Raw genomic sequence first — 23,864 nt, 5'->3', positions numbered from 1 at the left:
GAATTGCAAGGACTCTATTCAATTCTACTCAACTTCACTAAAGACATGCCTACCTTTCAGTAAATCTAAAATTCATATTTTATTACTTAAATTAAGCACATTCACTATTACTTTGCTTTTGGCCACCATTTGCTTTTGGGAACCACATTTTCAAATTCTAGATGATCCTAAACATGACCATACAAGGTTTATGGTTACCTTCTCCACATCAACTGAGCTGTGTTTTTGACTTCTAAAATTTTGTTACTTTTTAACTTCATGTGGTCAAACTTGCACTTAGTAAATCTGAGAATTAGGTAGTCTTACTGTTTAAGCTGCATTTTTCTTCTGATGAATCTGAATTACTACAGCCTGCTGTTCACTTTGAGTTTTCCCCCTATTTGTTTTACTTCTTATACTTGGTGATCCCATTTTAAAGTGCCTAATTATTTGTGTTTACAATAGCAGTGCAAGTCTTTCATGGAAAATCCTTTCGCTGATAAAAATGGATGATCATCTTGAAATAGTTATAATCTATACCCATGCCTTATAAAAATGCTGTTTGGCCCAAGAAAAATTGTATTTACTAAGTGGAAGCTAAAATCCCAGTGGAAGGAAAAAGGGAAGGACCAAAAACAGTGGGTAGGAAAAGTCTTACACAGCACTACAGCTCTAAGAAAGAAACAGCAAAGGTGAAGAGAGTAATAATCCAAAATTGCCCTGTCAGAGGAGTGCAGTCAGCCAAGAAAAGACTTGTATTAAGCATGCCTGCCACACCCAGTCATTGGCTGGAGACAACGCATTGGAAGCTTGGCTTGGTCCCAGCAAGATAAGTGGTTTGAGAACACAGCACCATTGGTTAGCAGTGTTCTCTTTGTAGTGAGAAATCTGAGAGGGCACATTTTCATAGTTGTCATACCAAACTTCTCACTACTTATTCATAGGGTGACAAGGGAAATATGTGTGTGTGTGTGTGTGTGTGTGTGTGTGTGTGTGTGTGTGTGATATTTAACCTAATTGAACTTTCAACAGGTGGTATGGAAGAATTCTATTGATTGTGCACTTAAAACCAGATAATTTTATTGTGTCCATTATAGCAGAAGAAAAAAAAATAGAGGAATTGATATTTGTGGTCCCGAATGTCCTCCTCTCTCTGGTTTGCTGTGGCTTGAGTGTTTAGGAGAGAAATGTAATAAAAGGTACAGTTGCTTTTCAAGTTTTCTCACTTCTATTTGACTTAACTATTAGTATTTACACTGTTCTAAGTCCTATATATCAGTGGATTTAAAAGCATTGCTTAATATTAGGATTGTATTTTTGTGTGTTGGTAGCTATCTGACATTAAGTTTACAATTCAGTCATTTGAATAGAGTACAGAATTCTATAATTCACCACTGTCTAATTTTAGAATCTTTTCATCATCTCAAAAAGTAATTCTCTACCCATTCAGTTAGTCTCTATCCTATCCTTCTAGGCTCTGGAAATGGCTAATCTATTTGGCCTTTCTGGACATTTCATGTAAATGGAATCATAATATATGATCTTTTGTGATTAGCTTCTTTTACTTACTGTAATGCCTTTAGTACCTTTTTATGTTTTTAATATTTTATTCTTGTTTATGGTTGAATAATAATTTAGTGTGTGGGCTATAATATTTTAATGTGTAGGCTTGTTACATTCTTTGCATGTCTGTTCATCAGCTGATGGACATCTAGGTTGTTTGTGCTTATAACTATTTGGATGGACATTTGTTTTGAACACCTATATCTAGGAGGGAACTTCTGAGTCATGTAGTAATTCTATAATAATCTGAGGACTTCATCTGTTTTCCAAAACAACTGTACCATTTTACAGTCCCATATCAATGTATAAGTATTGTAATTCTCCACATCCCCCAGAACACTGTTTTAAAAAATTAAACCCATCCTTGTGGGTAGAGGGTTTCAACATGTGTGTTTGCATGTGCACATTTGTGTGTGTGTGTGTGTGTGTGTTTTACTGGAGATTGAACTCAGGTCCTTACGCATGGAGAGCAAATGCTCTGCCTGTGAGCTACACAACTAGTCCTCCTTTGTCAAATTAATTTACATTTTTCTAGATTAATGATGTTACCATGTTCGAATGTACTTAATATTGTCCATTTGTATGTCTTCTTAGGAGAAATACCTTTTGGAATCCTTTGCCTGTTGTTTTTGTTTTTTAAACTTCAAGTTTAAAAACATTATTTGATGGGGCTGGGAATATGGCTTAGTGGTAGAGTGTTTGCCTTGCATGCATGAAGCCCTGGGTTCGATTCCTCAGCACCATATAAACAGAAAAATCGGGGAGTGGGACTGTGGCTCAAGTGGTAGAATGCTTGCCTTAAACAAAAAGTAGCCAGGGACAGTGCTCAGGCTTTGAGTTCAAGCACCAGGACTGCCCCACCCCAGTATATATAATACACACACACACACGTACATACACACATACATATACATACACACACATATATTTGACTCTTTGGAAGTTTTACTTTGACAGAAAGAAATGAGTAGAATGGACGGACAATTCTCATAAAGCCTCCTCTCTTCTCCTTCTAGTCCCCAAGTTTCTAGTATTACTAATACCTTCTTGTGGGATAATAACATTTGTTACAATCAGTAGGCCAGTAGATACATTATTCACTGGATATTTATACATGTTACATGTATTATTATTTCTTTTTTATAACTGATTAGTATATTGCAGGGTGTAAATGTACTGTACCACAGCTTGTTTATCTATTCACCAACTAAAGGCTATATGGTGGCTGTTCTAATAGAGCAGTTTGAACATTCCTGTGTGTGGAACAAAACTTTCATTTTCATTAAATAAGTACTTGAGGGTACAGTTGCTTTCATTTTGGGTATATGTTGAAGGTGGAACCAACAAGATTTCTTGACAGAGGTAAAGTGAGGTTGGAGAAAAAGAAAAATACTGACTTCAAGGCTTTTAGCCTGAGTGAGAAAGTAGAATTACCAGCAATTGAGATTTAAGGCTATTGGTGGCACAGATTTAAGGGAGCCCATGTTCTGTCTTTCAGGAATATGATCCTCCTACTTAACCTTTTCATGTACCTTGAATTATATGTACATATTGATATACCAGGAGTGGTGGTTGAGATGGATTCTCACTAACTTTTTGTCCCCGCTGGCCTCAGACCTTAAGCCTCCCATCTCTACCTCTTGAGTAGTAGTACCACTCTTGAATAATAAAGGCAAATGCCTCATAGCCAGTCTGAATTATAAATGCTTTCAGTATTGAGGTCTTGTTTGTTTTTGTGGAGTTTTTTTTGCCAGTCCTGGGCCTTGGACTCAGGGCCTGAGCACTGTCCCTGGCTTCTTTTTGCTCAAGGCTAGCACTCTGCCACTTGAGTCACAGCGCCACTTCTGGCCGTTTTCTATATATGTGGTGCTGGGGAATCGAACCCAGGGCTTCATGTATATGAGGCAAGCACTCTTGCCAGTAGGCCATATTCCCAGCCCCAATATTGAGGTTTTCTGTATTGTCATTGTGTGCTTCACACAGTACAGTAGTAAATGAAAGTTGGGATGAAATTGAGTTCCATTTCATTATGGTAGTTAAGTGCATGAATCTGACATACCTGGTTTAGTTCTTGTTCAGCTTTTTGCTACCAAGTTCCTTGTTTATCCTGCGCCCCCTCTAAAATAAGGATTCCAGTCTTGATTTTTTTTTTTTTTTTTTGGCCAGTCCTGGGGCTTGGACTCTGGGCCTGAGCACTGTCCCTGGCTTCTTCCCGCTCAAGGCCAGCACTCTGCCACTTGAGCCACAGCGCCACTTCTGGCCATTTTCTGTATATGTGGTTCTGGGGAATCGAACCCAGGGCCTCATGTATATGAGGCAGGCACTCTTGCCACTAGGCCATATCCCCAGCCCCAGTCTTGGTTTTTTGATAAGTTTATAGGGAAAATTAAATGAGGTTACAGAGATAAAGCTCTACAGTGCTTGACTCAGTAAATTCTCCGTATTCTTTATTTATTAGTGTTATGGTTATTATTGCTATAGCAATGTAATGTATATGATGCAATATCTGAAGAATGTGAATTTCATCATTAATTTACATGCATGGTCTTCTTAAATTAAGCATTCAAGAAATTGGTTCATATCTTTCCAAAGTAGCTGACACGAAGTACAATTCTTTTACTTTGTTTAGCCTATGAAAGCATCTCACCCTGCCCCTTCAATCTATTCCCCTTTGTTTCTGTAGCTAATTGGAGCTCTTCTCTTACAACTTTGCTTATTCTCAGCCTTTTCTGTTGATTCTATTATCTTAAGTGTAAGTCATTCACAGACTAGAACTCTTTGTTGAGGCTATGTGGCATCACTGTCTAGAGAATACTTTCTGACCAATTTATTTTTGGTGCCCTTTATAGTTTTTCTGCTTCTTGGAAACCTAGCAAAATTATGTCATTTCTTATTCTACAGGCAGTTGTTAGACATTTCTGTGGCTTTAAGTACCATTCAAACTTTTTGTTACAGCATAAGATGAATGTATTGAGATTGCTTTCTGGACCATTCAACTTTATTGTGTCTCATTTCATTCCAACCTGTTCATGTCCTAAGATGAACTCATTCTTTCCTGCTTCCCAACTTTCTAGGTCAATGGACTCTACTGCTCTTTAAATAGTCACGAGTAAAACCTCTGAAAAATCACCTTTTCCGTGCATTATCAATCCAACAGCAATAGATGATCAGATAACTGTTGATCTTTCCTCTCAGATCTATTTTCCTTCATAGATTTTCACTATTTCTACCTAATTAGCATAATCATTTTACTTATCCTCCTCCATCTCTTTAATCAGCCTTCTTCATAGCCAGTGACCTTCCAAAAATAAATGTCTGATAGTGGTTCTTCATAGTTTATAATGTTTAAAGTTTTCAACCTTTTCTAAGACTTGAACTGACCCTTCTGAGGAATTTTACAAAGAAATATACTTACTTTTATTCTCTTTTGTGCCTAGTCACTTACTGCACTTTCTGAGCAAGTTAGACTTACTTAATCATACTTTGTTACAGTTGTTCCTTTCATTAAAGTACGAAACTTTTTTTTTTTTTTGGCCAGTCCTGGGCCTTGGACTCAGGGCCTGAGCACTGTCCCTGGCTTCTTCTCGCTCAAGGCTAGCACTCTGCCACTTGAGCCACAGCGCCACTTCTGGCCGTTTTCTGTATATGTGGTGCTGGGGAATCGAACCTAGGGCCTCATATATCCGAGGCAGGCACTCTTGCCACTAGGCTATATCCCCAGCCCAAAGTACGAAACTTTTGAACACTGAATTTTTGTAAGTTTGGAACAAAGTACTTTATACATGAAGTTATTTTGAGATTATTTTTTTATCCAACTCTGGAGTCTTTAAGGGTTTTTAGTTTATTGTGGAATCAAACCTTTAGATATAAACACTGATTAGATCCTAGTGTGATAACTAAAAGTGGAAAATAGAACTGGGATTAATATCCTCAACTTTGGAAGAATTCTTTAGGGTAAAGCCTTTTAAGTGAATGCTATTATGCTAATTTAAAATTTTTTGTTGTTATTATAAAGATGATGTATAGAGGGGTTACAATTATATAAGTCAGGCAGAGTACCTTTCTTTTTGGACAATGTCACCCCTTCTCTTACTCTGTTTTTCCCTGCTATCCCTACCCCCAAGTTGTATAGTTCATTTTCAACATAGTATCCAGTGAATACCACTGCTGCATTTGTTCCCCTTTTGTCCCTCCATATACTAAATTTCTTGAAAGTGGAGTTTTCTACAGTGAGAAGATCTCCTGATAGAATAAGCTTTGATGAGGAAGAAAAGATGATAGACAGCTGTTTACTGCCTACCGTACACCCACAGTCTTAAGCTTACAGATTATTTCTTCACCTAAAAGTTGACTTTTCTTTAGTTAAAATTTACATAAGAGTACATAAAGTACCCTTCTTGGAAATCTCTTGACTCTGTGTTTTTAGCTTCCAGAAAATTTGCTTCTTTAAGTGTGTGGTGGCAAGTGATGTAAAAATGAACAAAAGTCTGTGTGTTTCTGTGTTAGAACCTGTTATGGGGATAACATATTTAAAAAAAGAAAAGGTTTATTTTGCCTTATGGTTTTACAGTTTTTACTCCATGTCCTCTGTCTCCATTGTTTCTAGGCTTGTAGAGAGGAGATAATGGTAGACATTTTGGAACAGATCTGCTTATGGCTTATTGTCATGGAAGCAATGACAGGGAGACAGGAAGGTGTGGGGGACATACGTTTTAAGGACATGTCTCCAGTGATCTACTTATAGCTAGTCCACATCCCAATAATGCCATCATGTTATGAATTTATCAATTTATGAATCAATTGTTTAGGTCATAGCTTCTCAATCATTGAGACCTTCAGCTGGAGACAAAGCTTTAATGCGTAAACATTTTGGGAGTATTTCATATCCAAACCACAACATTAGATAGAAATGGATATATTTGAATGGCTATTAGTTTAAAGTAAAATAATTTAAGTGTATCAGGTTTTCTTACATAATGGTTATTTTATCTTGAGTAGTTATTTAATTTTTTAAGTGAGAAGGGAATAATCCTAGGTACTCAGGAGGCTGAGATCTAAGGATCTTGGTTTGAAGCCAGACTGCCCAGGCAGGAAAACCCCTAATTAACCACCAAAAAGCTGGAAATGGAGATGTGGCTCAAGTGTTAAAGTGCTAGCTTTTAGCAAAAAAGCTCAGGGACAGTGCCCAAACCCTGAGTTCAAGCCCCACAACTGGCACAAAAATAAAAAAGAGAATCTAGAAATTGCCTTTATAGATAGGACATTCTGTAGATATAGATTTCAGATTTGTGGAGGAAATGATTGGGTATTTGTCCACCATTAAGCTGTAGTCCCCCAGTCAGATTTCAGATTGTTAACCATGACCCTAAACTGGGATAAAGTGTACATGGTTTCTCTGTTTATAGAACATAATTAAAATAGGGGCTGGGAATTTGGCTTAGTGGTAGAGTGCTTGTCTTGCAAGCATGAAGCCCTGGGTTCAATTCCTCAGCACCACATAAACAAACCAAAAAAGCTGAAGAAGCGCTGTGCATCAAGTGGTAGAGTATTAGCCTTGAGCAAAAAGAAGCCAGAGGGAGGGAGGGAAGGAGGGAGGGAGGGGAGGGAGGGGAGGGAGGGAGGGAGGGAGGGAGGGAATTAAAACAAGTTTCACTGTCTTCACTCTGAAGGAAAAGTTCCATTCCACTTACTGTATTTTGATCATATGTGGGTAATAATTTTGTTGTAAGTAGAATTTTCAGTTTGTAGGTTTTATTTATTTATTATTTTTTTTATTTTTTGGCCAGTCCTGGGCCTTGGACTCAGGGCCTGAGCACTGTCCCTGGCTTCTTCCCGCTCAAGGCTAGCACTCCGCCACTTGAGCCACAGCGCCGCTTCTGGCCGTTTTCTGTATATGTGGTGCTGGGGAATCGAACCTAGGGCCTCGTGTATCCGAGGCAGGCACTCTTGCCACTAGGCTATATCCCCAGCCCCAGGTTTTAATTTTTTAAAATTACTTTCTGGTGACACCCTGCTTCCCCAATTAGTCAATTGTGGGTTGCTGTTAGTATATTTGTGGTAGTTTCTGTGCTTGTATTCTTAAGAGTTTTACTTTCTAGCTTCAGACTATTTGAATGTGATGTGCCTAGATGTAGATTTCTGTGTTTCTCATATTTGATATTCTTTGAGCTTCATGGTTTGTTTGTGTTTCTTCTCAAATTTAGGAAGATTTCAGGCATTCTTTCAAACATTTTTCCTCTTCTTGTCTTGTCTTCCTAGTAATTCCTTCACACATATGTTGTTGCTATGTGTGGTTTCTTGTTCTGTCCAGTTTTCTGCAGTGTTTTCTCTTTGTTCTTTCTATTACATAAGTTTGGCTTAACTGTTTTCAAGTTTACTGATTTCTTTTTTAAATGCCATTTAAAACCTTCATCCCTTAGTGAACCTCCCCCCCCCCCCTTTTTTGGGTGCTGTTCTTGGGGTTTGAACTCAGGGCCAGGACAGTACTCTACCACTTAAGCCACACTTCCACCTTTTAGTGGTTGGCAGGAGATAAGAGTCTCCACAGACTTTCCTGCCCAGGCTGGATTCAAACTCTGATCATCAGATCTCAGCCTCCTGAGTAGCTAGGATTATAGATGGGAGCCACTGGCACTTAAGTGTGAATTTTCCATTTTTGATATTGTAGTTTCAACTCTGATTAATTTCATTTTATTTTAAAGTTAACCTTTATTGAAATGCAGCAGATGTGAATACCCAGTCAGCTTATATTGACTACTTAAAAAACAAAACAACTTGAATACAAGGCAACTTCTTTTGTTTGTATGTCTCACAATTTCAATATTTTACATAATATATAGCAACTCCAGATTTTTATTTATTTTAGTCTTCTGAAGGTGTTTGTCTTATGTCTTTGTATCATAAGACATGATGTAATGTGTCACATAAGACACATTACAATCATACCTGGTTGTAATGGTACAATCCTTATCCACAGCAGTTGAAAACCCTTGAATATGGAGTTAAAACTTAATTCCAACTTTTTTGTGCCTAGTTTCCTTGTGTTTGCACTTTTGTCTGCATAGCTTATTGGCCAGCTTATTTACGATTGTGCTGAAACACAAAATTTGCAGTAGCTTCCATCCTCTTTAGGTGCTTATTCTGTATGTGAGAGAATGCATTCAAAATTCACAGTTTTCAAGTGCCTTAGCTTTTACTTTGTCTGAGTCTGTTTGGGTCTTGCCTGAACATACAGTTTTCAGTCAGCCAGGGATGAGTAGGTTGCTTATTTAAGCCCCTTATTCCCCTCTCATTTCTAGAATCTTCCTGTTACATATCTGGATTTCCTGCCATTCTATCTTTTTTTCCTCAGCCAAGACTGAAGCCTCAACATAGCAGAAATGTAGTGTTCTCTCCCTGACCACACATACATTGTTTTCTATAAATTTACTATTTTTATTCCTTGGGCCACTAGGCATGAGGTTTTGTTTTTGTTTTTTAAATTTCTGTTCTAAATTATGGTCATTCCCTCTCAAAGCAAAATTTCTAGTCTTCATAACCAATCTCCTGGTAAAACAACTTGTATTAAAGGGTGGTAGAGAAATGATAGCATCCCATTTATTTACTTCTTAACTTGTTGTTTCCTTTGATCAGTTTCCAGATCTCTGAAATGGTGGGTTTATATAATATACGTGTTTGGGGGGAATGAATTTCCTGATCTTGCCATCTCTCTAACTGGAAATCTTCAAAATGTTGTATACCCACTTTAATTCAATCTCATTAGGTTTCTGTCACCATTGTTCCATTGAAACCAACCTTGTCAGTTTTTTTTTAAAATTTTCTTTTATCTCAGCACTTTGTGTTATTGAAAACTTGGTTTCTAAGATAACATTCTCTCCTGTAAGATAACATTCTCTCTTGCCTTTTCTGTTTCATTAACTACTACTCCACTCTTTTATTTTATGATCTCCTCTTCCCCCACAATTTCTTCTCTAATGACACAATAAGATACCCATATTCAAACCATTTTTATGCAAATGACCTTCAGATATATGTTTCTAGCCTAAGTTTCCACCTTGAGTCCAAACCTTGCTGCATAGTAAGGCTTTTAACTCAACATCACCACAGAACAACCCCCTTTAAAAAATTATTGTTGTTTTAGAGGTGACAGACAACAGGGTTATATTTACATACATTAGGTAATAAGTACATTTCATTTTGCAGTATCATTTGTTCCCTCTTTCTCTTTTATTCCTTCCCTTTCCACCCATGAGTTGCATAGTTCACTTTTGTGCACTCTACTGCTGAACTCTTTTATCTTTTCCCTTGGATTCTGTGCCCTCCCCTCCCCCTTCTACAGATGTGCACGCGAATAATAATATATAAGGTAAAGAATAGAGAATCATCAGCAAAAGAAAAAACAAAGAGTCCTTTGTTTCCATGCCTTTGGAATTCATTTCAATATTATTATGTATTATTTTATATACATATGAAGAGTACCTTTGTACCTTTGTGATTCTCTCCTAAGACTGTCCTCTTTTGGTCTCATTATATGTGAGTATCTAGAATCTCGTGTAATTTGTCGTATCCTAGTTTATTTTAGATCTTACTTCTGCATGTCAGGGAGAACATGCATGCACCTTTTGTCTCTCTGAGCTTGACTTACCTCACATGACGTGATTTGTTCTTGTTCCATTTATATCCCTGCAAATGGCATAATTCTTTCTAATGGCTGTGTAAAAATCCATTGTATATAGGTATCATATTTTTTGGATTCGCTCATTTATTGTGGTGCATCTGGGTTGTTTCCATATCTTGGCTATTGTGAATGGTGCGGCAATGAACATGGATTAACAGGTGTCCTTATCATATCCTGGCTCAGGATGCTTAGGTTAGATGCTAAGGAGTAGTATGGCTGGGTCATGGGGAAGGCCTATGTTTCATTTTTTTAAAGGAACCTCCAGACTGCTTTCCAAAGTGATTATACTAGTTTACCTTCCTACCAGTAGTGCAGTAAGGTTCCTTTTTCCCTGTACCCCTACCATTTTTTGTTGTTCAAATTTAAAATGTTGGCCAATCTAACTAAGGTAAGATGGTATTTCATGGTTGTTTTGATTTGCATTTCCTTTATGACCAGGGATGATGTGCATTTCCTCATGTGTTTCTTTGCTATTCTCACTTCTTCTAAGAAGTCTCTTCTTGGCTCCCCTTCCCATTTAGTAATTGGTGTATTAAATTTTGAAGGGGTTATTTTGTTGAACTTGTATATATTGGATATTAGGCCTTTGTCTGATGTATTGCTGGTAAAGATCCTTTCCAAATTGGTTGGCTGTCTTTCTAGTTTAGTAACTATGTCCTTAGCCGTGCAGAAACCTTTTATTTTAATATAGTCCCACTTGTTTAGTCTCTCTCTTAACTGTTATGCCCCCTAGGACTCTATTCAGGAAGTTCCTGCCTATGCCTATAAGTTCTAATGTCTTTCCTACTCTCTCTTGCAGTAGTTTCAGAGTTTTGGGTCTGATGTTGAGGTCTTTGATCCACTTTGATCCACTTTGAATTGTTTAGTTTTCTGTATATGGCTGCCCAGTTTTCCCAACACCAATTGTTGAAGAGGCTACATTTTTTTTCCATTGTATGTTTTTGGCTTCTTTGTCAAATAGCAGATGACTGTAAGTATGTGGTTTTATTTCTGTGTCTTCTAGTCTGTTCCATTGTTATTATGGCTCTGTAATAGTTTGAAATCTGGTATTGTAATACTGCCTGCAATGCTTTTTCTGTCTTCCTTTTTTTTTTTTTTTTTTTTGACTAGAATTGCTTTGCCTATTCTAGGTCTTTTGTTGTTCCATATGAATGTTTGGATTGTTTTCTCTATCTCAGTAAAGAACACGATTGGTATTTTGATGGGGATTGAGTTGAATTTATCATTTTTGGCAGTATGGCCATTTTCACAATATTGATTCTATGTATCCATGAACGTGGAAGGTCTTTCCATTTCCTTGGTGTGCTTTTTGATTTCTTTCTTTCGATTTTCATAGTTATTGCTATAAAGATCTTTTATATCTTTGGTTAGGTTAACTCCTAGGTTTCTTTTTCTTGAGGCTATTGTAAATGGGGTTGTTTTCATGATTTTCCTTTCTGCTTGTACATTGTTGGCATACAGAATGGCTAGTGATTTTTGTGGGTTAGTTTTTTTTTTGAAGGTTATTAAATACTTATGATTTATTGTAGACGTTCAGAGGTTACATACAGTTTTGCTGGCTAGTTTTCTGCACACCTGCAATCTACATTCTTCTTTAGATGGAGCCTGAGGAGCCACAGGAAAGGTTGAAGGGGAAGGAAGAGGCCAACACATAGCGCCAAGAGCTGCCAGCCCTGCAATGGTCCTGGTTGATTCTGTGGCTGTCTTCGTCTTGTCTGTTTAATAAGCTGACAGCAAATTTCATTCTGTAGCTCAGGATGTGTGAGACAGATTTGCAAAGCACTCTGGGCTAGAGATATATGATAATCAATTGCATGAGAGTCAACTGCTGCATTTATAAAAAGCTGGCAGGTCTGGTCTCTACTTTCTCTCCGTCTCCCTTTCTTATCAGTCATATATCAGGGACATTATGCCCCTTCGTTTTCTGTGTTCTAGGCTTGTCTCGCTCAACATTATTTGTTCAAGTTCTGACCATTTCCCTGCGAATAACAATATTTCACCATTCCTAATCGCTATGTAGTATTCCATTGTGTATAGGTACCATATTTTTTGGATCCATTCGTCTGTGGAGGGGCATCTGGGTTGTTTCCATATTTTGGCTATTGTGAATTGTGCAGTGATAAACATGGAAGTACAAATGTCTTTTTGATATCTTGGGTTTTGCTGTTCAGGATAGATGCCTAGGAGTGGTATGGCTGGGTCATAGGGTAGGTCTATATTGAGCTTTTTGAGAAACCTCCATACTGTTCTCCAAAGTGGTTGTACTGATTTGCACTCCCACCAACAATGGAGAAGGGTTCCTCTTTCCCTGCACCCCCTCCAGCATTTGTTGTTGCCTGAGTTCAGAGTATAGGCCATTCTAACTGGAGTGAGGTGGTATCTCAGGGTTGTTTTTATTTGCATTTCCTTTACTGCCAGGGATGTTGAACATTTCCTCATATGTTTCTTTGCCATTTTTATTTCTTCTCTTGTGAAGTCTCTCTTTAGCTCCTTTGCCCATTTCCTAATTGGTTTATTGGGCTTGGAGGGGCTTAGTTTTTTGAGTTCTCTGTAGATGACAGATATTAGGCCTTTGTCTGTTGCTGTGCTGGTAAAGATCCTTTCCCATATGGTTGGCTTTGTGGGTTAGTTTTGTATCCTACTTTGCTGAAGTGGTTGATCAGCTGTAGGATTTTGGGGTGGAGGTTTTTGGGTCCTTTATGTATAAGATCATGTCATTTGCCAATAAGGGTAGTTTAACCCTTTCCCTATGTGTCCCTTTTATGTCCTTTCCTTGCCTTATTGCTTTAGCTGAGAATTCCAGAACTATAGTGAAGAATGAAGAGAATGGGAATCCTTGCCTTGTTCCTGATGTTAGGAGAAACACTACAGAACTCTTTTTTTTTTTTTTTTTTGGCCAGTACTGGGCCTTATACTCAGGGCCTGAGCACTGTCCCTGGCTTCTTTTTGCTCAAGGCTCTAGCACTCTGCCACTTGAGCCACAGTGTCACTTCTGGCCGTTATATATCCCAGGGCTTTATGTATACAAGGCAAGCACTTTTGCCACTCGGCCATATTCCCAGCCCACTAGAGAACTCTTGATCCAACTTTAGTCTTTAGACTTACTCTCTTCAGTTTTTAGAATGCTTTTTGGAAAGGCAAACAGTTTATATCACTTTTCTTGTCTTACCTTCCTTTGAGGGCTATGGCTTCAGCTCTAGGGAGAGAAGACAACTGAATTCAAATCCCAGTACTGCAAATGTTGTTTTATAAAGCCTTAAAACCTCTATTGACTTTAGTGTATATTTTGAGTGAAATTCAATTTCTTACCACGACTAATGGGAATGTACATATTATTGTCCCTGCCTGCATCTTTGAATATCTTTTACTGTTCTTTCTTTACTCAAATGATGCAAACATGTTATCCTTTAGATTAAGTGGTATTTGTTTGGTTTTCAAAGGGGAGTGCTTTTCTTTCCCTCCCTCCCTTCCTCCCTTCCTCCCTTCCTTCCTTCCTTCCTTCCTTCCTTCCTTCCTTCCTTCCTTCCTTCCTTCCTTCCTTCCTTCCTTCCTTCCTTCCTTCCTTCCTTCCTTCCTTCCTTCCGTCCTTCCTTCCGTCCTTCCTTTCTTTCTCCTTTTTCTTTTTTGGCAGTACAGTTTTGAACTCCTAACCTCACACTTGCTAGATAGGCACTCCGTTAATGAGCCATACCTCAAATCTTTTTTTTTTAGTGATTATTTTTGAGGTTAAGTATTACTTCCTGCCTGGAACATGCCTGGCCTGTAGCCTGCCTTTATTAGGTGGCCTTTATAGCTAGAATGAGAGGTGTGCAGGATGATAGGTATGTACCACCACAGCAGCTTCTTTCCATTGAGAAGGGTTCTTTCGGTAACTTTTTGGCCCAGGCTGGGCTCAATGTCAGTCCTTCCATTCACAGCCTTCTAAGTAGCTAGAACTACAGGCATGAGCCACTGGCATATGGTTTCCCTCTGGTTATTTCTAAGCCCATCTCTAAATATTTACATTTGGAGTCCCTGTAACCACAGTGCTTTGCCTTCAGATCATCAGTTTTAATAGCAGTGTATCATGGGAAGGATGAGTCTTGTTTTAATAGCAGGCTTTGTGGTTTGTTTGTTTTTCCGAATCTAGCCACCTAAATGTGACTTGCAGAGTATAGAAACATTTTCAGAAACAGCTTGAATGTAGAATGGAAATGGAAGTTTTGAAATTGGCAGTTCTTTGTGTCCTGCTATGTGCCAAGGTCAAAAGCTAGAGTCTGACATCAGTTATCATATTTGTTAAAGTAGTTCTACTGCACTGTCACTCTATTGCTTTACTTGGGTGCTCAATAAGTAATGTCTTGACAGATTGTTAATACTGTAAAAAGAATATAAAATAGCACATTATACATAAGCCTAGACCATAAGGTCCCTTTAAAGTTTTTTTTTTTTTTTTTTGGTCTGTCTCTGTAGCCCTTAGCCCTTAGAGCCCTTAGACTCCTCTTTTCTGACCATAGCCCTAACAATCTTCCTGATTCTCAAGCATGTATTTCATGTTTTGTAGTTCTCTGAGTACCTTATATTTTGGTATTTCTGATTACCCCTACTATATTGGGAGCTAGCAGATGTGGGTATCGGGCAAAAGGAGACAGGTAAGTGGTGGGATTAAATATGGTCTAAGTAAACATATACATGTGTGAACATAGAATAATGTAATTGTTAGATGTATGAAGTAGGGAGGGGGAATAATGGAGTTAATTCAATGAGGTACATTATATGTATGTATGCAATATCATAATAAATAGCCTTTTCCTATACAATTAATACACTTAGTTGTATTATATTACTATTTAGTGTTTGCTTTTTAGGAAGACTGTACATAATTTTGAATCTTTCCAAACTAGGACCTTTCCGTTGTTGCATTTTAACTTCAGTATGTTGTATTTTAACTCTTTCTAAATCTTAACTGAGTTCTTTCCATGGAGTAACTTTTCAATTGTTTGACTGTATTTCATATGAACAATAGAAATGCAAGAGTTTTCTTAGCCCAATCTCATTTGTTTTTTGAGAAGTTTGTTTTTCCAATATATTTGCAAAAAACTTTTGCACTAGTAACAATTTCAGATACTTCTTACAAACTGTGTAGACATGCCCCATAAGCTATTTGCTGTCACTAGACTGACATTTTTGCAAAATAAAATACAAATGAATTAATTAAAGTTTTTTGGTTTTTTTTTTTTTTTTTTTTGCCAGCCTTGGGGCTTGAACTCCTCAGGGCCTGAGCACTGTCCCTGGCTTCTTTTTGCTCAAGGCTAGCACTCTACCACTTGACCCAAAGAGTTACTTCCAGCCTTTTCTATTTATGTGGTACTGAGGAATTGAATCCAGGGCTTCATGCATGCAAGGGAAGCACTGTACCACTAAGCCACAATCCCAGCCCCTAAAAGCTTTTTTGAAGGGGGAGGGGTTATGGTACTAGAGTTTGAAGTCATGTCCTTGAGCTCTTTAGTGAGCTTGCTCAGCTGGCTTGAGCCATGCCTCCTTTTGCTGATTATTTTAGAAATGAGGTCAGTTGATAGCTTGGGCTGGCTTTGAACTTCAGTCCTCCAGATTTCAGCCCCCTGAGTTGTTAGGATTATAGACTGTCAATCACCACCAGCACCAGTCCCCCAAAAGAAAATATTAAAAAAAAAAAAAAACAGACTATAAGTTCCAACTCTTTTTTTTTTTTTTTTTTTTGGCCAGTCCTGGGCCTTGGACTCAGGGCCTGAGTACTGTCCCTGGCTTCTTCCCGCTCAAGGCTAGCACTCTGCCACTTGAGCCACAGCGCCACTTCTGGCCGTTTTCTGTATATGTGGTGCTGGGGAATCGAACCTAGGGCCTCGTGTATCCGAGGCAGGCACTCTTGCCACTAGGCTATATCCCCAGCTCAAGTTCCAACTCTTAAATCAGATTTATAGATACAAAATTCTTCTCAAATTGCTATCAAAATTTTAAACACTTAATTTCTACATTTATATTCTTGCTGAGCAGTAACAAATAGTAGTTCATTGACTTCCAGCAAATACTTCCCAGAACAGAACAATACTCATCCACAGGTTGGTTTTTTGAGACAGCATGTTGCCATGTTGTGTATCTCAGATTGACTTTAAATTTGTAGTCCTACTGCCTGAGCCTCCCCAGTGTGGAGTTTACAGTTATGTGCCACCATACCTGGCTCACTATTTTGCCTATCTGTAGCCTGCTGTTTGTGATGTTTGGTGTTATCTTAGAAGCATCTAAGTCATAATAAAGAGTTTGTAAAATATTTTCATTCTTTTGCCTTTCAGAATCGAGAGCTCCAAATCATGAGAAAGCTAGATCACTGTAACATAGTCCGATTGCGTTATTTCTTCTACTCAAGCGGTGAGAAGGTAGGTCTGACAAAACTATTCACTAAATACTGTGATAAACACTTTTCAAAATAACCTTTCCCTACCCTCCACAAAATGGTTTGGACAATGCAAAGCACAGGCCACAGTGGCTCTGAACCTTAATATGCTCATTGAAACTATTAAGAAAATATTAATGCAAAATAAAAGAGGCTACACTTTTAAGAATTGTCTTAGCCAGGCATTATGGTATATGCTTTTAATCTTAGTACTTGAGAGAGATTGAGGCAGGCCTCAATCTTTAGGCAAGCTTGGGCTACCTATCAAGTCTGTCTTTCAGGGAAAAGAGAGGTGAAAGGAAGAGTAGAGAGAAAGGAAGGAGGGAGAGAAAAGAATTTTCTCTTTAGTTTTTCAAGCAAATTAATATCTTTTATTAATATTTTTATGTCCCATATGTGGTTGTGAAACCCCTTGATAAATTCTTCTATTTATTGCAGGGAGGAAAATTGGGTCATTTAATTAAGTGGAAGTTGACTACAGAGAAGAGGAAGGAGGAGGACTGGTTGGTTTAAATTGAGGGTTAAATATGGTTGGCTAGTTTAATCAGTCCCTAGCCAGAGAAGAAGTTGAAAAGGGTACAGTATTACATAAAAGCTCATTGCATGTAGTTACTATTGGGGGGGGGGGGGTGGTAGCAGGTTCTAGGGCTTGAACTCAGGGCCTGGGCACTGTCCCTGAGCCTCTCTGTGCTCAAGGCTAGCATTCTGCCACTTGAGCCACAGCACCACTTTTGGCTTTTTCTGTTTATGTGGTACTGAGGAATCAAACCCAGGACATCATGCATTAGCTAGGCAAGCACTCTACCACCAAGCCACATTCCCAGCCCCTGTAGTTACTATTTCTGATTACATTTAATTATACAAAAGTAAAAGATGCCTATGACTATACTGTGAATCCTTACTCATTTTCTTTTCTCTTCAGACAGTGCAATAACTAATGTCATTGTACTCATTGAAGCTGGGAGCAAGGAAACTAGTTTCTTCTGTCTACCTTTTTTAATCTTTAAACCTATGACTGTACCTTCTGCCAAATTTCAGTCTGTCAGTTTTCCCCCGTCCCACTCACCTTACTGGTTTAAGGTGGAAGGTAGAGGAATAACAACTAAATCACTTGGGCTCTGTGTGTGTGTGTGTGTGTGTGTGTGTGTGTGTGTGTGTGTGTGTGTGTGTGTGTGTGTGTGTGTGTGTGTAAATTAAGCCTTTGAATAAATACACTTGACATTTTGGAGTTCAGATTTTATGCATATAGTTAGTATCCAATGATCTTATCAACCATGCCTATTGATTTGTAGCTCATTGCTCTTTTTTTTTTTTTTTTGCCAGTCCTGGGGCTATGACTCAGGGCCAAGCACTGTCACTGGCTTCTCACTTGAGTCATAGCACCACTTCTGGCCTTTTCTGTTTATGTGGTACTGAGGAATCGAACCCAGTGCTTCATGCTAGACAAGCACTCTACTGTTAAGCCACATTCCCAGCCCCCTCATTGCTCTTTTGACTTCAAATAACTTTTCTAATGTCACAGTTTAAAAAAAATTAGTTTATATTAGTTATATAGGGGAGGGTGTCATTGTTATTTATCCACATATGTTTACACTGTATTCCAGTCAATCCCACCCCTTAATCACACTCTCTTCCCTTTCTCCCTCAAAACCTAGCATCCCCAATAGACTTCATTGTTTTGTTTCATATTTTTGCAATTCTTTCTACAGTATCCAACCAGATTTGCTAGTTTTTAATACTTTTTCCTTAAACTTTACATACATTTCCTTAAAAGTCCCTCCCATTGAAACAAAGCCTATGACAAGATATCTACATATGTAGTATAAGATAATGATATCCATGTCTACAGATAATTATTGCATGTCATAACTAATTCATTTTAACCATAATTAACAAATTGATCCTTTATTGATACTTGCTTCTCAGTTCCTTTAAAAAATTAAATGGTATTTCTCCATTTATTAATCATCATAAATATTGTGAGCTCTTTGTCCCCCCCTAAACCAAAGTGCTTGTTTCATGCTACTTAGCCTACTAAACTTTTTGTTCCTGTCTTTAATCTTATCTGTTTTCATGGGTCTTTGTCATTTTCTCTACTTTCCCAAGTAAGATTATGGAGCATCTGTTATGTTTATAGTCTTCTAATAATGGAATTTTATATATTTATGGCTTTTTGTTATTAACATCCCAGAAAAGGTTAGAATTATTTCTTTCATGAGCCACTACATTACATATAAATTTATTTCCATAGGCTTCCTTACAAAGATTCTAAACATTTTCTCTTGATTGCATATATATAATACATATATGCATATATATAAAATATAATTCTTAGAATACAAGGTGCTATTTTAATGCTATGTAAATATTTGACTCTTCTGAAGTTAAAGTTTAGAGATAAGGAATATTAGACCTTTGAATTCAGCAGTTTACCTGTTTAATTTTGGCTAGTGGGAAGCCCTCCATCAATCATCTTGATTAATCCTGCCTTGTTGTTGGCAGTTGACTATTATCTGAGAGTACCTCAGAGAATGAGTTCCTTTGTGCTGCTGCTTTTAGCTTCCTTTGTTTCATAAGTATTTCTACATATGCAGAGAAATTTATTAACCAAACCTACCAAGAAGGATAGTGAACCTCAGTCTGTTAGCAAAAGAAACACACTTTCAAATATTTTATATATCTCAGAACTATTTTTTGAGTTTATTTTTGTGCACAAAGGAACCAAACATTACAACACCTTTCACAATGCCGTTATTTAGAATGATATCATAGTTCTATTTAAAACTGTAACTTTAAGCCATTTTATTTCCTTGGTCTCAGAAGTCATCTGGGGATAATGACATCATAATATTATCTGTTTTTCCAAAGATAGTACTGAGTTGCTGATGGTTGGGGTCAAAATTTTGTTCTTTAGAGTAGGGTGCCAATGGCTCATCCTAACTACTCAGAATTTTTAGTGCCTAGCCAGCCTTGGCAGATATATGCAAGACATTCCTATTAACTAACAGAGAAAGTCAGAAGTGCAAGCATGGTTCAACATTAGCTGTGAGTGGAAAAAGCCAAGCAAACACACACACACACACACACACACACACACACACACACTTTTGTCTTATAATGTCTCAGTGTGTGGTTTTAATGTGGCATTCATAGAAGAATATCAATGATCAGAATGTAGTCATAAAAGTGATAACAAGCCTGGCACCAAGGGGCACACCTAGCTACTCAAGAGGCTGATACCTGAGGATTGCAGTTCAAAGCCAGTCTGGGCAGGAAAGCCCATGAGACACTTATCTCCAGATAAGCAGCAGCAACAAGCCAGAAGTGGAAGTATGTCTGAGGTGGTAGTGTCAACCTTGAGCAGCAAAGCTAAGGGAAAATGCTAGGCTCTGAGTACAAGTCCCAGTACTGTTCCCCCCCTCCCCCAACACCTCCAAAGAACCTCCCAAAACCAGTGACAGTAAGGAAAGCCAGACACCAGTGGCTCATACCTGTAATACTGGCTACACAGGAGGATTAGATCTGTAGGATGAGGATATGTATTCAAAGCTAGCCAAGGCAAAATGATCAAGAGACTCCTATCTCTAAAAAATAACTAGCAGAAAGTTAGTTCAAGTGGTAGAGTGCCAGCCTAACAAATACAAAGCCCTGATTCAAACCCCTGGGGTCTTGGAGAAAAAAGTGATAACAGAAAAACTAAGTCATTGTGCAGAATCTTTTCAAAATTATGTATCACCTAATTTTTTGTGGAGGTTTCTGCATCAGATCTATGTTGTATGATATATTCGTTTCAAAGGATGCTTCAGTGACTCTACATAGCCTGTTTTGGAAGCCTAGCAACATTTCCTTGAAATTAGTACTTGGCCATTTTGCTAATGAATTAAGTATTTTCAGCCTCTGTATTTAAAATCATATTCTCCATAGTTACGTTTTTCTTTTAAAAATTTAAAAAATTATAATAACAGCAATATACAGAGGAGTTACATTTATGTAAGGCAGGTAAAGAGTACATTTCTCTTTGGACAATGTCACCTCTTCCCCCACTTCAGTAATCTAAGAGAGAATACACTAAAATAAACATCAGACTTCAGATGGTACAGAAAATTACGGATGGTATAAATGATGAGGCCTGGTATTCTTTCTTCTTGAAATATCAGTGTCCCTCACTTCCTGAATGATGCTTGCAGAGAAATATTACTGATATATCTCCATATAATGTTTCCCAGTGGCATTTCAATTCTGTTCATTTATATCTACCATTTAATTTCCAGTGAGTCACTGTCATTTGATCTTGCTACTGATATTTTGACTTTAATTATTAGGTTTTATAGTTGTATTTGTTAAATTTCCTATAGCCAATTTGGCCTGTCATTCCAGCCTACTAGAGCCCTTAAAGGTTTTTAAAAGTTGTTTTTGTTTGTTTGTTTTTGGTAACTTCTTGTTTTTTTTTTGTGGTATTGGGGGATCAAACATAGGACCTTGTGAACTCTATCACTTGAGTCATTCTTCATGCCCCCGCTCCCTCCTGTTTTTTTGTTTTTTGGTTGGTTGTGGGACTTGAACTCAGACCTGGGCACTGTCCTTGAGCTCTTTTTGCTCATGTCTAGCACTCTATCACTTTGAGCCACAGCTCCTCCTCTGGTTTTCTGGTGGATTTTTTTTTTTTGTAGATAAGAGTCTCACAGACTTTTCCTGCCTGGGCTGGCTTTGAACTATGATTCTTAGATCTCAGCCTCCTGAGTAGCTAGGATTGCAGGTGTGAACTACCAGTGCCTGACCTCCAGCCCCTTTTATACTGATTTCAAGGTAGGTTGGGTTCCCTGGTTTGTGATCTTATTTGTATATTCCCAGTATTGCTGAGGATGACAGATGTCTGCCACTGGGCCCAGCCATTGTGCTTCCCCCACAGACAGGACAATGGACATGCACCACCACACTGAGCCATTGGTTAAAGAGACTGTACAATCTTCTTTTTGCCTAGGCTAGCCTCCACCTTTAAAACCCCAATATCTACCACCACCACCCTCTCCCAAATAGCTAGGAGAAAACTCTTAGCCATGTACATAGGTTAGGACTTATCCATTCCTTCCTTGGTATTCTATTCTTCTCTTTTAGAACGAGAATGTTTACCCTGTGACTATCTCACTATTGTATACTAGGCATATGTAGCTTCATTTTTTAAAATTTTATACAGCTAAAGGTCTGCTCACAGGCAATAGTTTATCTTAAATTGCAGGAGATTTTTTTTAAATGGGTCATGGGCCTTGTACTCCGGGCTTGGGCGTTGTCCTTGAGCTCTTCAGCTCAAGGCTAATGCTCTACCACATGAGCCACACTGCCACTTCCGGTTTTCTGGTGTTTCACTAGAGATAAGAGTCTCGTGGCCTTTCCTGTCCGGGCTGGCTTTGAACCATGATACTCAGATCTCAGTTTCCTGAGTAGCTAGGACTATAGACGTGAGCCACTGGCACCGAACAGGAGCCAATTGTTTGGTTTTTTTTGGCTGATCCTAGGGCTTGAACTCAGGGGCTGAGCTCTGTCCCTGAGCCTCTCTGTGCTCAAAGCAAGTACTTTATCACTTGAGCCACAGTGCCACTTGTGGACTTTTCTGCTTACATGGTACCAAGGACTCAAACCCAGGGCTTCATGCATGCTAGGCAAGCAGTCTACCACTAAGCCACATTCCCAGCTTCTCAGGGGATTTTATAGCTGGATTTTTTGAGCAATGATTGAAGTCTTAGGACTATGGAAACTCTTGACTAACAGCCTTTTATATTGAGATGGAGTGCAAGGATGGGCTTAGGAACAGAATGTGCCCTTCAGGGTCACTATTCTAATGACCTCCTTCCTGTATATAGCCCTTTACTTCCCAAGGTTTCCATTCCTCTCAGAAGCACCTCCAGCTAGGGGCTAGACCTCCACATGAACCTTTGAGGGACATGCCAGGGCCAAGCCATAGCATTTTTAAGGTCATAACTTGTAGTCTTAATTGGAAGCCTCCATTCAACTTTTTGGCATTGATCTTTTAATTGTTATAGTCTTCCCTTTTAGTATGATTGCTTAGCAAATGAAGCAAATTATAATCCAGTGCTACAAACATCTCCTAGTTGTTCATAAATACATTATAATCAACTTTGTCAAATAGTTTATTAGAATTATGAAACCTTATAAATTGAGTAATAGTTTTCATTTGAAGAAAGTTACCTTCAACATCTATATAAATGACCCAAAACCTCAGAATCATAATTCCTCAAATTCGACTTCTACAGGTTGAATAACTCCTATCTCCTTCTATGAAATGCTTAAGATCAGTTCTTAAATTTGCTAATACATAATGAAGTATTTTGAGAATGGTGTCAAGTCTAAACATGAAATACATTCATATGCAATTTATATGTGAAATACATTCATAAGTAACTTACATGTTTGCTCCCATTTGAACACCTAAAGGCTAACTTCTAATCTGTTTTTTGTTTTGTTTTATAATAAATAATTTCAGAAAGATGAGGTCTACCTTAACTTGGTGCTGGACTATGTTCCAGAAACAGTATACAGAGTTGCCAGACACTATAGTCGAGCCAAACAGACACTCCCTGTGATCTATGTCAAGGTATGTACAAACAACAATTTTTTGTCTTATTGTGAGCCAGGGATAATACTGGGTATGTTTTAATTAATTATATTACTTCCCTTAGTATGAGGGGAGAAATTGAAAAGTATTTGTAGAGTTTTTCATTCATGTACTATTTTAAAACAATTATTAAAAAGACTTTTCAAAGATGTTTATGCAGTAGGGAGACCATTACTGGAGTTTGAAGTTGGCGTTGTACTTGCTGGACAGATGCTGTAACACTTGAGCCATGCCTCCAAGATTTTTTGGTTTTGTTTTGTTTGCTTTAGTTAATTTGGATTAATTTGGATTTAGTTAGTTTGGAGGGCGGGGTGGTGGGGGTTGAATTAGCTTAGGAAAATTGTGGACCACAGTCCTACTATCAATTTATTTGCTGAGATGGGAGTCTTGCTAACTTTTATCCTGGCCTGGCCTTGATCCCAGTCTGAGATTACAGTGTGTACCACCATACCTAGCTATGAAGTCTTCACTTTTTAAACTTCTATGACTCTGATAAAATGTACTGATTTTTTTTTTCATGGAAATTACAGATTTTAATTCTGATAACCATAGCACTTAGCCATTGTCATTTTGTGCTAATGTCTTCATTATGCCTCAAACCAAAA

At 38.1% G+C, this 23,864-nt stretch overlaps 1 protein-coding gene across 2 annotated transcripts in view; it reads left to right on the top strand.

Annotated features, from left to right (window-relative positions):
- Window positions 1–23,864, top strand: part of Gsk3b (glycogen synthase kinase 3 beta) — a 139,070-nt gene that overhangs the window by 52,821 nt on the left and 62,385 nt on the right. For both annotated transcript variants that reach the window (XM_048346707.1, XM_048346708.1), the window contains exons 3-4: window positions 16,528–16,611; window positions 23,128–23,238. In XM_048346707.1, the coding sequence (XP_048202664.1) occupies window positions 16,528–16,611; window positions 23,128–23,238 (195 nt within the window). The remainder of the gene's footprint in view (window positions 1–16,527; window positions 16,612–23,127; window positions 23,239–23,864) is intronic.

This window comes from Perognathus longimembris, chromosome 5 (assembly GCF_023159225.1).
Source record: "Perognathus longimembris pacificus isolate PPM17 chromosome 5, ASM2315922v1, whole genome shotgun sequence".
In the NCBI taxonomy this organism is placed as follows: domain Eukaryota; kingdom Metazoa; phylum Chordata; class Mammalia; order Rodentia; family Heteromyidae; genus Perognathus; species Perognathus longimembris.
The sequence above is the reverse complement of the archived record's forward strand: the minus strand, read 5'-3'. Positions and strand labels throughout refer to the sequence as shown.